Here is a 17,473-nt window from a genome sequence, read left to right on the forward strand (position 1 = left end):
TAACCCATGATAGAATTTGTCTTAGGCTTAAGAAATTAAGCACAATCCACACTTAAATAAGTGCAAAATAAATTATCATGGAAAAGTGTCAAAGGTGAAACACACTTTGAACGAAAATTATAGCCATCAAAAGAAATTAAGGAACATGTCCAAAAAGAATGGCTAAATAATGGTAAAAAATCATGAATACCTTGTTTAGAATTAATCCAAATATAAATATCCATTAATACGAGGTATAATCGTATTAATAATATACGAATAACTCGCATCTATCTAATGTCAGTACGAGAAAACATACTTCAATATTAAATAACCCTCGAGAAAAAGAATTATCATGAATTTTTTTAAATTTTTCCTAATTTATAGGGCCTCAAAATATGACAATTTTGAATTCCACAAAACCTATCTTATGGCATTTCAATCCTATATTTTTTCAGAAAATTTTTAGCAATTTATTTTTGCAAAATACCATTGATATTTTAAAAAGACCAATTTTTAGGATTTCTAAAAATAATTTCAGAATATTCCTAATTTTTCTTGAGAATCCCATCGTTCACGAAATTTTCAATTCCGCCCGACAATTCTCAAATCCAATGAAAATTTTTAATTTTAATGGATTTTTCTAATTTTATGGGTCAAAAAATATAATTTTAAAGGAATTTGAATGGTCACGGGCGCCCGAATGGACACACCACATGCCAAACACCAATCCCACATTTTCTCAAAATTTAAAATAACCTTTGTCTAATTTTTCACTAATTTTTAGGAATTTTTTAAAAATTTTAAATTACCCCGAACGCATTTAGAACACAAACGGTCAAAAAATTTCGGAATTCCAACGGTTTTCCCGGAATACGGAAAGCCAAAAGTTTTGGAAAAATGAAAAGACAAAAAAATCGGAATGTGAAAGGTCAAAGGTTTCCGGAATACGGAAGGTCAAAAGTTTTTCCGGAATTCGGAAAGCCAAAAGGTTTCGGGAAAACGGAAAACCAAAGGTTTTCTGGAAGATGAAAAGCCAAAAATTTTCAATAAGAAATTTCTAGAAAATTTTTAGAGATTTTTTTTATCTCAAATTCCAAGTTTTCTGAAATTTTCAGGCTTTTTCTAAGCTTTTTTTTGAAATGAATTCAAAAGCTTTTTTTGAAATAAAAAACTCATTTTTTAAAAAAACGGGAAAAAATGAAAAAATAAGCTTTAATTAGCCTTTAGCCATTTTGATTTTTTCTAAGGGGGGGGCAATTTTTTTCGCCCAGCTGCAGCACAGCGCCCCCCCCCCCCCCCCCCCCCCCGGGTCGCCTGCGCGTGGACATGAGAGAGATGGAGTGAAAAACTCCATCCTCACCTTCTTCTCCCCTCTTTCCTCTCCTTCATCTCCTTTCCATTCTCTTTCTCCACCCTTCTGTGTTAATCAAAGATTAGCTTAATCTTTAATTAATCTTTTTAATTAAATTTTTTAATTAACATATCCTAATCATAATTATCATTAATTATGAGTAATGTTAAAAAAATCATTTTAAAGAGATTTTCTCCCGGAAAAGAGAAAGAAAAATCAGATTTGAGAGGCAGAGAGAACCACACGTACACGGGAGAGCAATTCATGCATCAACACGCTGTCCCCTATTGAATTTTAGTAGAAATTGACAGAAACTTGATCGCATTCCTGCGGAAAAAACCCGTAAAAATGTATAAAAATACATTTTTAATCATAAAAATGCTCAAAAAATTCCTAAAAAATAGGAAAAGATTTCTAAAATTTCTAGAAATTCAGGGAATCCATTCTACAAAAACATCCACCATAAAATTTATGGTATTTTTTGTAAAAAATTCCATTAATGCTCGATTTTAATCATAAAAAATAGAAAAAAATAGCATTAACTCACGGAATTTCCCCGCAACATCGATTCGTCCATTGAATTGTAGTTACACACGTTCCAATCACCAAATCGATGATCCACGTGCAATTCATCAACACAAATCAACAAAAAATAACATTTTATTTGTAAATATTAAAATTTACTAAAAAAAATTCAACAATTAAATAGAGATTGCTCTGATACCACTGTTAAAACCCTAAGATCTCTCTAGATAATTGTTATGCATAAACATGCATAAATCAGGCATAAACTCAACCACCCAACCACCCTTGAGCCCAAGGGATGCACACATGAATAATAAATGAAATACATCATACCTCTACCTTGATGTCCCATACCATCAAGAGGTATAACTCCAATCCAATAGCATGTAGCTAAAGTGTGAAATGGTAGAAAAGTAGATATGAACCTCTACACAAGAGAGTATTACATAGCCTTGGCCTCATGGAGCCCAAACCTCCAAGCCCCCAAGCTCCCTTGAGTGTGCCCCATGCCCCTATTATATAGGAGGGCCCTCAAGTGACTCTTGACTTTCCATTCTTCATGTGTGACCCTTGGATGCCTGACCCTAACCTTAACCCTTAAGGTTAGTCCTAACCCATGCTCCACTAGAGCTTGTTCCCATGCTCCCATGCTCACAAGCCTAATGTGGGTTAGCCTCCTAGTATATGCACACATAATGTGTATATAACATAGCACACATAATGTACATATAACAGTACCAATGCCTTTGACGAGGATGCTTCACCAGATTGAGGTGCCTCAATTTGGAGGAGGAGATCTTTGTCCATAACGGCCTCAACAAGCTGGTTGAGGACCTTAGGTTTAGGATCCTCCTCCTTCCTTGTACCACCATGCCTACAATTGAGACATCCTCCACCTCTACCTCTTCATCAGCCTGTCTTGCTCACCGCAAAGGTATATGAAGTTGGCAACCCAAGAGAGAAAATCAAGGCCAATCTTCCCCCTCTGAAGTGAAAGCATCTCCTCCTTTGTGATCTCCTTGTAGTGACCATCAAGGAGCACAATATCTTGGAATTTTTGCAACCTCCTAATAAGGGCATTCATGTCATTCTTGTTGATATATCATAGGAGATTGCATGGCACCCAATGGTTGTTCTTCTCTGTGGTGGTAGCTTGACAATCCAGGGCCTCATGTACTCCTCCATGTAGTCAAGAGTACCTCTGTAGTCCTCTTCAACCAAGAGGATGGTCGTTCCAAAGTCAATCTCGTGAGAGAATATGAAGAAAAGTTCCTCTTTGTCAGGCCACTCAATCCTCTTCAAGAACTCGAGAAACTTCTCTTATGCCATGTTTGGGTCCATGCTAGAGGACTGACCAATGCTAGAAATGGAGAGATGAGTGGTGAAAGAGAGAGGAACTTCAAAACAAAGTGTTAGAAAATGAGAGAGGTCCTATATTTATAGACCTCAAAATTAAACATTAGGCATTTCATACTATAACATAAGTGACCAGTAAATAACCCCAAATTTATATAAAAATAAATTAGATCAACAAGACATAACACAAGTGGTCATTCACAAGGAACCATCATTTTATAATAGGTTTGATACAAAACCATCTGAATTGTTAAAAAAAAGAAAAGAAAAATAGCCCCTCGACAACTTGTGACACTAATTCTAAAATTTGCATCCATCGTTACTCCAGTCTTTGCAAACCTTTAAGCTCTTCTCCAAATGTCTTCCAATCTAAACAAGGAAATTCAAGTGTAATAAATAAAACAACATATTCAAAAAACACAAAGCAACGCAAATTTACAAATATCAAAGCTCACCTTTCGTCGGCCAAAATCTTGATATTTGCTTCTTGAACATCTTGAAATCCTAGGATGAGCAAATGCTCCCGAACATCTCCTAAGCTCCATTCATTGCTTGCATTCACCACCTCGATTGAACCATCAAGAAGAGTCATAGATAAATCTATGGGTGTATCCACACCCTCACTTGATTGCAAGGGAACCCACTCCCTATTCTTCTTCATCCATCATTCATAGAAAAATCGAATGGATAAGCTCTGACGAGTCTTCAAGTATCAAAAGGTCACACTTAAAGGCATCATTTTTCACGAGTAGATGTCCCCTTTGTGAAACCCCCCACAATATTCCATCCAATTCCCAAGACATTGTTAATTTGTTCAATTTGCAATTTCTTGCAAATGAACATTGTTGGGGTGGGTTGTGGAGAAATCTTAGAGAACATAAATACAAATAGATGAATTGGGGCAAACCATCCAAGCCCACGGTTAAGAACTCGATGTGGACCTGTGGCACTTGGTTGCAAATAAACCCAATCTTTCACCCTAAATGGATGCTCGATCCTTTTTCAGGGTTTTTTGGGCTAAGCTGCACTTTTTTATTTAAAAATGTTGGTCCATGTCATTTCAGAAAGGAGATTTTACCCTTGCCTTGAGCTTTGGTGTGACCTCTAGAGAGAGGTGGAAGATAGGGGGACAAGGCTAAGAAATGTAATAACTACCCTATATTTTATAAGCTAAATCTAGTGGATAGATTGTGCACTCCCCCCCCTTCCCATTGGTGGATATCTTGATTAGTACTAATTTTTTTGATTAGTAAAGGACCCATTTTATAGTCCATTTTCTCCCTAATGATTGACCCTCAAATTGAGGATATTGAGCACAACTTATTGACCTTAAGTTATATCTTAGAAGGAATTAATGAGTGCATTAAAGAGACCAAATTAAATGACATGTAGAAAGAAGTAAAATGAATAAGAATTACGATCAACAAGGCCAAAGTTAGGAAAATCAAGGATTAAATGTGCTCAACTCGAAGAGGCCAAGTCCTTAAGTTTGTGAAGGATTGGACATCCCACTGATAATAAAGGAAATGAATATAATCAAGAGAAGAAATCAAGGTTGGGATATTTTAAGAAACTTTCAAGGAAGGACACTACCTTAAGAATGAATAAAGACCCTTAGAGATTTTCAACATAAAGAAAAGACCTAAAAAAGAGAAGTAAATAGATGACCTTAGAAGGACCTTTTTTGTAGTCAAATGACTTTAATTGAAATATAAAGGAACGAATTGTAGAATAATCAATACTTGGAAGTCTCCCCAAGTAAGGGAAAATCTTAAAAATACCCCAAGTGAGTGATCTCCCAAGTAAAGGAAAATTTTGGAAATCTAAGGACCACTCCATAAGCCCATTCTCTCTCATCATGGGGTTATGAGAGAGGGTGTATGACATGTATAACTAGTTTCATTTTGCCCCATGATGCTATGGGGGATGGCACTAAGGACTATCCTCCATAACCCTATGGGGGAGAATGGTGTTACTGCCATTCTCCATAATCCATGGTGGAGAATGGCACTATACACCCTCTCTTTCCCTCCATATAGACTTTAGATATGCATAGTGGTTTCTCAAGAATGGTCCTAGTGCCTTTCTCTATTAATGTTTTACTAATGAACATAGAGATTTCCATTCTCTATCAATGTTATACAAAAGTAAAGAGTTGTGAAGAAGAGATGGTTTTAGAAGGTGTGAGTATGGAAGGTGTGAGTATGATTTTAGAAGGTGTGAGTATGGAAGATCTGGTCAATACAATGGCAATAGTTTTAATTATCCTAGAGAATGATTCTTTTTCTATTCTCCCTAGGGTGTCATGAAGAATGGCCCAATATCCATTTTCCACTAGGAGGGTATGGTAAGTAGCATAGCTCTGAATAAATGAAAGGGATACTAGACCAGATACCAGATCAAGGGGGAGAAAACCCTACTCAAACAGTAAGTGCTAGTCCCACCACTAGCTTGGAGACTGTATGTGTGAAAATGGTGAGGAGAGAGGAAATGTGACACAACCAACAATAATCAAATGGAATGAATAATTTCAGAACACTCAATCAGCACTATGTTTATTTACTGAATCAGATGAGATATAGTAATGATAGATCTGACTCTAACTAGTGGATGGGATAATCCCAAAACTTAATCCTTGCACTAATGAGCTTAATTAATTTAGATATGAGAATCATACAATGCTGTGAGTGTTAGACTCAGACAACACTCAGTTGTTAGCTTTTGCTTATCACAGTGGATGCTTTAGTACACTTAGTTCACTATGCTAACTTTAGCTGCATATAGAAGTGACTTTTATAATGATCTAGTAGAGAAATTCATGCCCCATTGTGCTTCATCTCCACCGATGTAATCAATTTGGTGTGATGACAATACTGTAGAGCTGAGTCACCTAATGCACAATTAGCTTCAGAGAGAGGACGACAACCCGTAATTCCTTCACCAACCTGTTTACCAAACACCTAGCGCATTTCCAAGTTTGTGCACCTTAGATGATGTGAATATTGCATTTTCTAATAGTTATGTATAATGGCTATATTGTCATTCTAAATAGAGAGGGGATGGTAAGTATGGTAGTCGTAGGTTGGGAAGGAATCTTGTGTAATTCTAATAACCCCAAGGATGGCTCTTTTGCAATAAAGTTAATATTATATAATTTGGGAAAATTTAGATTCCACTCTTCTTTCTAATGATATGTCACATGAGGGGGTTCTGAAAAACTTTTGGACAAGTTCACCATGATCCCATTTTTCAAATGGGAATGGGAATTTTCCCAAATTATCTAATATGGTGTTAATACTAATGATCCTAGATAATGGCTTTAGAACATTCGGAGAGAATGGCACTATGACCACTCTTACTCTTTAGCCTCCTTGTTAGGGGGATAATTGTATCAATGCCATTCTTGATAACCCCATGTGGATTGTGGAGGTGTGTTGTGGAGAATGGCACATAAATTAGTTTAAAAGTGATCAGGTTGTGGTGTTCTCTCTTTTTTTGTGGGTTGAGATGGACTTTGGTAGCATCATCAAAAATTTCAAATGCCTAACAGATTTGGTTAAAGACCTTTATGTGGAATACAGGGTCTCCAACTCCGTGGAATTCTCGCAGAAGTTTAAAAATTCTCACCCACATAGGTTCTATATGTGATATTTGTGGGTTCAAGTTTTGTGACACGCCCCTTCCTAGAGGTTTGGGTCCAAAAAATTCCTAATGAAAATCCAGGCCTTCCCCATACCATCGTACCCAGACATACTCCAATGGGGACCAAACTTTGCAATCATGTGGGGGGGACCCACCCACACATGCTTGCAAAGTTTGGTCATGAGATCAGAGCATGTTTGGATTAGTAATTAGTGCCCAATGCAAATTTTTCAAGTCTCTTGGTGCTTAAGAGGCCATGGAAGATCCAGGCCTTCCCCATACCATCGTACCCAAACATGCTCCAATGGGGACCAAACTTTGCAAGCATGTGGGGGGGTCCCACCCCCACATGCTTGCAAAGTTTGGTCATGATCAGAGCATGTTTGGATTAGTAATTAGTGCCCATTGCAGATTTTTCAAGTCTCTTGGTGCTTTTGAGGCCATGGAAAATCCGGGCCTTCCCCATACCATTGTACCCAAACATGCTCTGATGGGGACCAAACTTTGCAAGCATGTGGGGGGGGGGGGCACCCCCACATGTGGGGGGGGCTTGCAAAGTTTGGTCATGATCGAAGCATGTTTGGGTTAGTAATTTGCACCCAGTGTGAATTTTTCAAGTCTCTTGGTGCTTAAGAGGCCATGGAAAATCTGGGTCTTCCCCATACCATCGTACCTAAACATGCTCCGATGGGGACCAAACTTTGCAAGCATGTGGGGGGAATCCACCCCCACATGCTTGCAAAGTTTGGTCATGATCGGAGCATGTTTGGGTTGGTCATTAGCGCCCAGTGTGGATTTTTCAAGTCTCTTGGTGCTTAAGAGGCCATGGAAAATCCAGGCCTTCCCCATACCATCATACCAAAACATGCTCTGATGGGGACCAAACTTTGCAAGCATGTGGGGGGGGGGCACCCCCACATGCTTGCAAAGTTTGGTCCCCATCAGAGCATGTTTTGGTATGATGGTATGGGGAAGGCCCGGATTTTCCATGGCCTCTTAAGCACCAAGAGACTTGAAAAATCCACACTGGGCGCTAATGACCAACCCAAACATGCTCGGAGCATGTTTGGGTTGGTAATTAGCGCCCAGTGCGGATTTTTCAAGTCTCTTGGTGCTTAAGAGGCCATGGAAAATCAAGGTCTTCTCCATACCATCGTACCCAAACATGCTCCGATACTCCCTCACCTATAAATAGACCCTCAATCATTTGTAATAAAATATTGGAGCTATACCATGCTAGTATTATATTAAAATAATCATATTTTCTATTATCCTTTAAATTTTTCTCTCTCTTGGGAGCTTGGAGCTCTCTCTCTCTCTACAACAACTCTTGGAGTTGCTCTTCTTCTCCTGGTGGACCAATTGATTGGTCGGGGGCTTCACTGCAATTAGAGAATCAAGCCAAACTTGGAGGTAAAATCAAATTTTATGGTTTTTCCCAATGTTCTCAATAACTTTCTTCTTCTCAACCCCTGTCAAGCTTGAGAAGCTTTCTAAATGATTGTTTTAATTTAAATCAATCTTTCCCTTAAAGTCTTAATATTTAATTAAGAGAAAGTTAATCTTTATGCTTATTTGTAATGCTTTCTTTAAGTAAATCTCTCTCTCTAAAAGAATAGACATCTTTATGACTAAATCTCTTAAAAAAGGATGCTTTTCAATGATACTCTCTTAATTCAAAGCTAAACGCTATAGGCTTGATAAGCTAGAGATTAAGAAAATGATATTTTCATGATTTTGTGCTATTAAAATACTGGTAAATTCTTTCAGATTATTTATGAGTAGTTAAAAACTACTCTAATTTATTCTAAATGAGAAATAACACCATATTAGATAATTTAGAAAAAATCCCATTCCCATTTGAAAAATGGGAGCATGGTGTACTTGTCCAAAAGTTTGTCAAAACCCCCTCATGTGACATATCATCGGAAAGATCTTGAAGAGTAGAATCTAAATCTATGATCTCTGACAAATTTGGAGTTAGTATGTTTAAGATATGTCCAAAACTATATGGAGTAATTGATTCCCAAAATGTGAGATTTTTCCCAAATTACCTAATATTGACTTAAATGGATTATGCTAACAAATTGGGAAAAGAGGAATGTTGAAACTAGCTCAATCTAGTGGGATAATCATAGTTATGTTTAACTTTATGGTTAAAATTATGATTTAAATTAATAGCTTGATTTTAAGCATAAAAGAGGAACTACTATCATATTTTCATTTCAAGCTTTTATTCTTTATTTTTTTTTGAGAATTATCAGTAATAGCAGTACGAAGCTATGGCAAAATTTTCAAAAAATAATACATATCTTATTTTTATGCATAATGCTAAAAGAGGACTTCCTACCATACTCTAGGATTGGATATCCTATGCAAAAAGAATGATTTCATGAGAAATTTTTTTTTGTAATTATGCATAACTAATTGATTATGGTAAAAGAGAAATTTTTGGTAAATTTATTTTTATACAAAAAGAGGAATTTCCATGATATTTGAGATTCAAGTGATTAAATGGTAAAAGAGGAATTTTTGGCATCATTCAAAAGTAAAATTTTGAGCATTATTAATTTTATTGAAAAATATGTGTACAATTGATTTTTGTAAATCCCATGAATCTTTTACTTGAAAAGAGAAATATTTAATATATTTTACTTGAGAAATTTGAGAAAGAATATGAGAATATCCATCGAGAAAACTTAGATAATTCTTATTTAGAAAAGAGAATCTGGAATCCCTAGGAGGATCGAGAATCCAATGAGTAAATGGAAGTTTAGAATTAATTCTCATTAATGAAGCTTAAGGAATGAGAATACAATACTTAAATGCTCTTTCTGAGTTTTTACTATTCAATTCTGATAGGGTTTATTTTCCTTTTTTAAACTTTCAACAACACTTTGATACTACGTAGATTCAATGGGATCGAGAAAAAGTACCTTTAACTAGGCCAAGCAATTGGCAGAAACTTAGAAAAGTCCTATCAGTATATCGAAAGTAGAAAACGGTACTAAAAGTGGATGTGATAAGATGTGATGTGGATCTGAATGAATATAAATGAATGTGATGGGATGTAAATGGATGCGATCTGAATGAATGTAAATGAATGTGATGGGATATAAATGGATGCGATGTGATTAGATGAGATGTGAATGTGATAAGAGGAGATGTGAATGAGTAGCTTGTTACCTAATGTTAAGCCTAGAGGGAGATCAAACCCCTCCACTAGATGGGGGTACAGAGAGCTTGTTGAAAAAGACTAAAAAAGTGATTATCCCTTAATCCTAATTCATAAGGTGATTAGCAAGATAATAAGCTCATAAATTGGATGGATCCTAAGCTAGGCTCTGATACCATGTTAAAATGCAAGCAAAGTGATGAGCTATGGTGGATCAAATGCAAGAATCAACATCATTAGCAAAGTGATTAAATGATGATTAAGATAAGATTAGTGAGTAATTAACTGATAGCTTAATGTAGGCATGGATACTCAAAAACCAGCAAATATTCATTAGGCCAATGCCTCAATTTATAGAGTTTACATCCACAAGATGCCTTAATTTATAGAGTTTACATCCACAAGATGCCAAGCATCTAATCCCACTGATCTCTCCTTGATTCACTCCACCTCTTTTGCTTGATTCTCTCAACCTCTTTACTTTTCCAGAATATCTCCACACATCCTAGAACTTCTCATGCTACCCTTTATTCTCTCCAAGTAGATTCCACTCACCTTTTCACTGTTACCCACTCATTTATAGACTCTCTTTTACAGCCTCTTGCTAAGGGCTTGTTCCCGCACACACCCATTCACTTGTATATTTCAACAGGAATATCAAGGTAAAACTTTTAAAACTTTGCAGTCTTACCAAAGTTGAGCGTGAGAGAAAACAATGAGCCAAGGTTTAGTTTCTTAGTTTTTGAAGTTTTTGGCCCTTGAACTCATAATATTATACATATCCCTATGCTGTATAGTCTCTTAAATTTGAAAGTTCTAGTACTCAAGTTTTCAAGTATAAACAAGATTTAAAATATTCCAAAATCTTGAATTTTTTCCGAAAATTTGAAATTGGTCTTCAAAGGGAAAAGTGCCAAATTTGTGAATTTTTCCCAAATTTGTGAATTCTTCAACACCAAATAATAGCTAATTTTTTATATCATCACTTACAAAAATATAAGCTAGGCTAACAAAAACACTTAAGAATTTTTACCTTTGCCAAAAGATAACTCTTCATCCACATTGGCTACATTATCTTCTAGAGTTGTTTGAGCATCAATATCAACTACAAGATGGTAAATTAGAGCCTTAAAAGAAGCTTATTAATGCAACGGATTCACCAAACTCAGCTACAAATTTGACATAGTACCATCATCATCTCCCTGTAGTACTAATTGCTTGAAATATGGATCCACAAGGCTAAGGTCTACTCCTTTGTTTGCTTTGTATTCGTGGAGCCTAAATGGTCTCATCATGGAGTGGTCCTCATGCTGAACAACATGGCAATGATAGACATAGTTAGGGCCAATCGTTGGATCGAAAGAAAAGGGGTTCCGTTCTCTTGTTGTGAAACGAAGAAGAACCCGTAGCATGGTTCCATCCCAAACAATCACATTATCTTTCCAACCTTGTTGGTACATCTGTGGGTCCTGTGGATGCTCAGTGAAGCATGTGCCATTCTTTGGATAAGGTATCCTAATGGAGCAAGTGCCTTGATTATAGTCGTCCACTAGAATGCTTTGTTGATTAATGACTTGATATTGAATGAGGTGGATATGAAATGGGTGCGGTGCATTGCTAAGGTTGATGATCTCCCATATCTCTGTGGTACCAACTATAGGAATCTCAGTCAAGGGGTCATTCCAAGTGAAGTTATTCATAGTATATTGATAAGTATGTCCCTCACTATCATAGTGAGGGTCCATGGTAATGGTTCTCACCAATGGTGGAGGAGTGAGGTCCGTAAGGAATTGGTTTTGAATGAGGCCACCACCTGTTAGTGAAGGCAGAATAGATGGAAGATCTTGCATGAAGGTTGGGTCATGAATTATTCCCTCTTCAATGCCGCCTTCTTGGACAACCACAAACTTCATTATAACACTTGTTTGGGGGCTTGTGTAAGCAGGAAATCTGCGGTTAGGCTCTACAGGCAAGTTGTTCAGTAGAATCTCCTCTCCATAAGCAAGCTTTGAGAAGTCTACTAAAACATCAGCTCTTTCTGCAGGAGAGATCAGAAGGGTTGTGAGATTAAGTGGCTCTGAGAGCAGCCCACCATCGGTACCAATTTGGGTAATGGTGAGGTTATTGCTGAACTGCAAGGCGACAAAGCGGGCATTGCAAGCATTGAGCAATCGAAACCTATAAGGTCTTGGGTATACTGGCGCATAAGGCCACACCTTACCATTCACAAGCCATGTGTCATACCATTCTGGGCACCAATTAACTGGAAGAGAAATGCCTGCCCCCGGTAGATTAATGGAACCATTAGCATAGAAACGCCAATCTTTAAATACAAGCGGAAATCCATGAGTTGGGATCACTGCGTCCTCTTCATCGGAAGTCAAAAAGTAGAGGCCAGACAATCCGGCTAAAACATTTAGCCTTGTCATTCCAAAAGTGTGATCATGGTACCACAGGTTTGCTGGTGTTTGGGTGTTTGGGTGTTTGGGTACACATAGTCTCGTGTGACAAAGGCCGGACCGGTCTCATTCATCGGTGTGAACCAAGCATCTGGGTTGCCATCATAAATGCTTGGTGCTTCCATCCCGTGAATGTGTACCACGATGGGAACCCCTCCCTTGCTTGGGTTGGCCCATGGAACAGTGTCACTTCCCCTTGGAAACATATGATGCTCATCTGGAATATGGTTCTCCCACCGAATGTGTGTTGGAACATAGCGCCTTGCCTACACAAAGCACATCACATCCTTTGAAGATTTCACATGCAAGGTGTGTGTGTGTGTGTGGGTGTGTACACGTGTGTGTGTGAGACAGAGAAAGAGAGACTACTAGCCTTGCTACTTGATACCCCTAGACAATGACCTCACATTATGAAAGAATGAGTAAATTTGACAAGGAGAATAGAGATACCCATGATTGATCTTGAGGTTTCCATACTATACATTGGGAAGGATGAGAATATCCTCTATTCTCACTATATGTATTCTTTTACACTACCCTTTACTATCCATTGGGAAGGAGGAGAATATTCTCTATTCTCACATAATGAATTCTTTTACACTCTCTTTGAAGCTTCCACTATCCATACACACATTTTATGCTAACTGCATTGCATTTAGGTACATGAGACCACCATCATTTTTAAGACATCACAGTACAAATGAGACCAATTTAGCTATCCTTACCATCAAAGTAGGCCCTGGAAATGAAATGCTGCCCTTTCTTGGCTTGAACCAAATGCATAAAGAGTTGTATCAGGTAAATCTCGATGTAGCTTCTGTAGTAAATGTTGTATCAAAGTAATCATGACATAACATTGTTGACATATATCAACTCTAAAACCATGTTTCTTCAAAATATAATGCACATAGAAAAGGAAAAGTTCATGGATGGTTATAAGTAATTGAGACTTAACCAAAAAAAAAACTCTATGTAAACAAGAAATTAGTAAGCAAAATAGACAATGGAAACTAAAAATGTAGCTTTTAAGGTAAGGTGTGATAGCTTGTGCAATAGTGTTTTCCCTTTTCAAATCCTACATATCAAATTTATACGAACATATTATATTTCTACTATGCTACTTAATTTTTGAAGTGCTCTTTATTCATAAATCTAAAGAGGAAGAATCTATACTAAAGTCAAACATATTTGCAAAGGGGATAAAATCAACTCCTTGGACTATTTTATGCAAGGTCTACCTTCTAAAATCCTAGGCTTACCTCAATGAAGCATCTTTTTCAGCATTATTTAGTTCATGCAAAGTAATACTTTGATGCATACTTACAAATAATGGAGCGAGAGAGACATGGATGTAAGCTTTCTTCAAGGAAATGCAGTAAGATGAAAACGGCGGAGAATGTTGCAATTCATTTAAATTAATTGAAAAAAAGGAAGATAACTTTATGTATCTTCATGTATAGAGGTCATTATGTATCTTCATGTATAGAGGTCAACCAAAACACCTTTCTCAAAAAACGTAACAATTTGCAAAGAGCACAAAATTTTCACTTATTCTTTTTTTTTCCACTAGAAAAACATTAATGTGATGCATCGTAACATTAAGACATTTATTTGGAAGGGCCATTTAAAAAAAGAAAACTAGATTCAACAAAAGTTCTTCAGACAAAATTTTGATGTCATTTGTAAAGTTGTAGATGAGAAAAGGAGAAGCAAGTCCAACTTCCCCCCCCTCTCGTAGTCACCTATCTGAAATACACACTCGCTCCATCGCTTTTGCAATCACAAAGTATGATCTTTAAAGTTTTTTGATTGTTAAAAGGAGAAATAAACAACGTTTTTATGGCTTGACATTATAGTATGACAATGGAGGTTGAAATTTTTCGAGTTTGAATATTTTGTGCATAATTATTATTTCTTCCAACCCCTAGGATGTTTTATTTGAATAAGTATAAATCTATAATTTTCACACTCTTTGCTAATTGATAGTATAGAAATTTTTTTTTGGGTGATTTGACATATGTAGAAATCTCGAATTATTCCAATTTCCTCTTTTCTAAAGGCCTTTTAGAAATTACAAAACATTGATGATATCTTATAAACCCCAAAAATATAGATCTTTCTCTTTCTCTTCGCACACACACTCTTATCCTTAAAGCCACTAAATTCTCCCCCTCTCTCTCTCTCTCTCTCTCTCTCTATATATATATATATATATATATATATATATATATATATATATATATACACTCTCTCTCTCTCTTTCTCTCTCTCTCTCTCTATATATATATATAATATCTCTCTCTATATATATAGTATCTCTTTCTCTCTCCTAATATATATATATATATTTCTCTCTCTATATATATATCTATACATACAGTACATATATACTCTCTCTCTATATACATATAGTATATATAAATATATATACTCTCTCTCTCTCTCTCTTCTAAAATCTATGTCTAAAATGCACTAGTTGCGTAGCAGAAGTCCAGGTGTCGTGTGTGTGAACCTGAGTGATTTTGTAGGCGCGGCTGGCCATTGGAGACATCGATGGCGAGTGGCAGAGGGAGTGCATCAACAAACATCTCTAAGTAAGGGCTGGGGGCCTGGCTAACATCAACATCGGGCGGAGGCGGAGCCTGATCTACCAACAAGCGAGCTTCGCCCACGCCGCCACCTCGTGCAAAACGCTAGGAACACTAAAGCTGGCTCTAATACGAGGAGCTTGAGCCATCCGACCGAACGACGCATTTCTTGATACTACAGCTTGTCGAGCTCAAAAAACTCCCCTCTCCCTCTCCCTCTCTCTCTCTCTCTCTCTCTCTCTCTGTCGCAGACAGACGCACATGCTGAGCTGATTGAGCTACCAAGTCTATATATACCGAACGTGCTCGCTCATAGTATTCAATACCGTCCCTTGCACGCTCTCAACGTGCAGCTCACTCATACCTTGCATCAACACGGACGATCACTAGTATTCAATACCGTCCCTTGCACGCTCTCAACGTGCTCACTCATACCTTGCATCAACACTCACTCATACCTTGATTGCAATGAAGTTGGTTAAATTCTTGTAGAAGAAAAAACACATTTTTGTAATTTTAAGTAAAGAATGTATTATACATTACATAGACATGCGTGAATTATTAGTAGTTTCAAAGAATATTAGATCTTGTCATTGACCTTGTTTTTTCCATTTTTTTATTTGACATGAAAGTGAATCTTGAAAAACATTCAACAAGCCAATCTTGAGCTACCTCCTCTAAGCATAGCAAGGTTGAAGACTCTTGCCACCTCATGCCAAGTGTAAACTTCTCGCATATGTCTTTGATGACATGTTGGAATGAAAGCTATGGCACTACCCGATTCTTGTGCACTTCTGAGCTCTTCTGATTTTGCTCACTGCATAAATATACTGCTTGAACTTTTGTTTTCTTCCCTCCTTCACAAACTCAGTGGACTTTCCCCTTCTTGAACTTGATTCCTGTGCCATCCTCTGTCTAACTTGAAGGTCTTTAGCCTTATTGTTTCTTATTACAGTATTCTTAGTGCATGCCATCTAATGCATATAACAAGGCGGTGCAAAACAAACAAACTAAAAGTAAATACAATGTGAATAGCAATAGACCAGAAACAAAATCATTAGGAGAAATATGGACTCTCCATTTTTCCCCTTAAGGAGTGAATAAAAAAGGATTGGCCTGACCAATGAGAGAGCTGGGATTCTAGATCCATGTAACATGGATCTTTTTGTCATATCTTTGTCCAAATCTCTTAGGAGAATAAAATAATAGAGCCCATAACTTTAAAAAATAGAGAAATGTCAGATTTCATGTCATAAATTGCTCTTTCATGTTAGATGTACCTTGTGGTCAGCACATGGAAGTTTGAAAACCAAATTTCATTTTTCTCCCTTTTTTTATGTTTAACTTTTTACTTTCCCTCCTTTTTCATTTATCCCCCTTTTTACTTTTCCTCCTTTTTCATTTCTCCCCCTTTTTTTTTTAGCGAAATTCAATTTTGCCATATCTTCTACAACTCTAGTTCTTTCTTCACGAAATTTTACAGGTATATTGTTCTCCACCATAGCTCTCTCCTCATAAAATGTCATCTCATTTGGACAAAACCTCTATGAGTTATGTACGTTTTCTCAAATGAACTTTCTTTTCTTTGCACCACAAATAGCTATTGTGATCTGAAGTGGCATCAAATTCTTATGAGTAATGAGATTCATATGTTTAGGGATTGTCTATGTTTTGTCTTGATGTAAGATAGATTTGTTTATATTTTGTCTTGATGTGTTGTTATTTATTTTCACAGGAGCAAGGTTGTGAGCAACAAGATTGTGCAAATCAAAGCAGTAAGTTGTTGTTTATTTTGTGTTGTTTTAATCTTTATTTGTTGCTAATCTTCTCTACACCACAGATAACTATCTTGATTTTAAGTGGTATAAAATAATTGTGACTAATGATCATAGGTTTAGGGTTTGTTTATGTTTTGTCTTGATGTGTTTATGTTCATTTTCATAGGTTGTAAGCAACAAAGTTGTGTGAATCAAAGCAATAGGTTATTGTTTATTTCTTGTTCTTTTAATGTTTATTTGTTACTTACAATCTTAACATAGATATTTATTAATCATCAGTCTAACTTTGTTAATTTGGTGCCTTGTTTTTTATTGTAGATGTCTTCAAGGAGGAGGAATATCAGTAATATTCACAGAGTGGAGGTATTCAATAGGAGAGATGAAGGTAATTTGATCCCTAATCAATACAGTAAGTTAAATTGGATTTTAATGAGACCAAGTACTCGTGGGAGTTTCAAGGTCAATCTCAAAGATATAACACACCCCAACAAACAATGGAAAGGTAGAATCATAGAGTTCAAGAGACGCACCAATGGTACGATATCAAAGGCTTTCATTCAGATGTTTATATGCACAAAGAGATTCGAGTGCATCATGACAACGTCAATGTGAGATAT

At 36.6% G+C, this 17,473-nt stretch overlaps 1 protein-coding gene across 1 annotated transcript; it reads right to left on the reverse strand.

The window, feature by feature from the left end:
• Positions 1–11,151: 11,151 nt before the first annotated feature.
• On the reverse strand, positions 11,152–13,345 carry LOC147632181 (multicopper oxidase LPR2-like). Its single transcript, XM_086808820.1, has 2 exons — positions 13,216–13,345; positions 11,152–12,756 (listed from the first exon to the last, which is right to left on the reverse strand). Exon 2 carries the CDS (start codon positions 12,458–12,460, stop codon positions 11,201–11,203), a length of 1,260 nt encoding a protein of 419 aa, XP_086664946.1. The 5' UTR covers positions 12,461–12,756; positions 13,216–13,345; the 3' UTR covers positions 11,152–11,200.
• Positions 13,346–17,473: the final 4,128 nt, after the last annotated feature.

The sequence above is a fragment of the Cibotium barometz genome, chromosome 14 (assembly GCF_041138505.1).
Source record: "Cibotium barometz isolate CiBa-2024 chromosome 14, ASM4113850v1, whole genome shotgun sequence".
In the NCBI taxonomy this organism is placed as follows: Eukaryota; Viridiplantae; Streptophyta; class Polypodiopsida; order Cyatheales; family Cibotiaceae; genus Cibotium; species Cibotium barometz.

Coding starts and splice junctions, on each gene's coding strand:
- LOC147632181 (XM_086808820.1), bottom strand. CDS start 12,460: ATGACAAGGCTAAATGTTTTAGCCGGATTGTCTGGCCTCTACTTTTTG.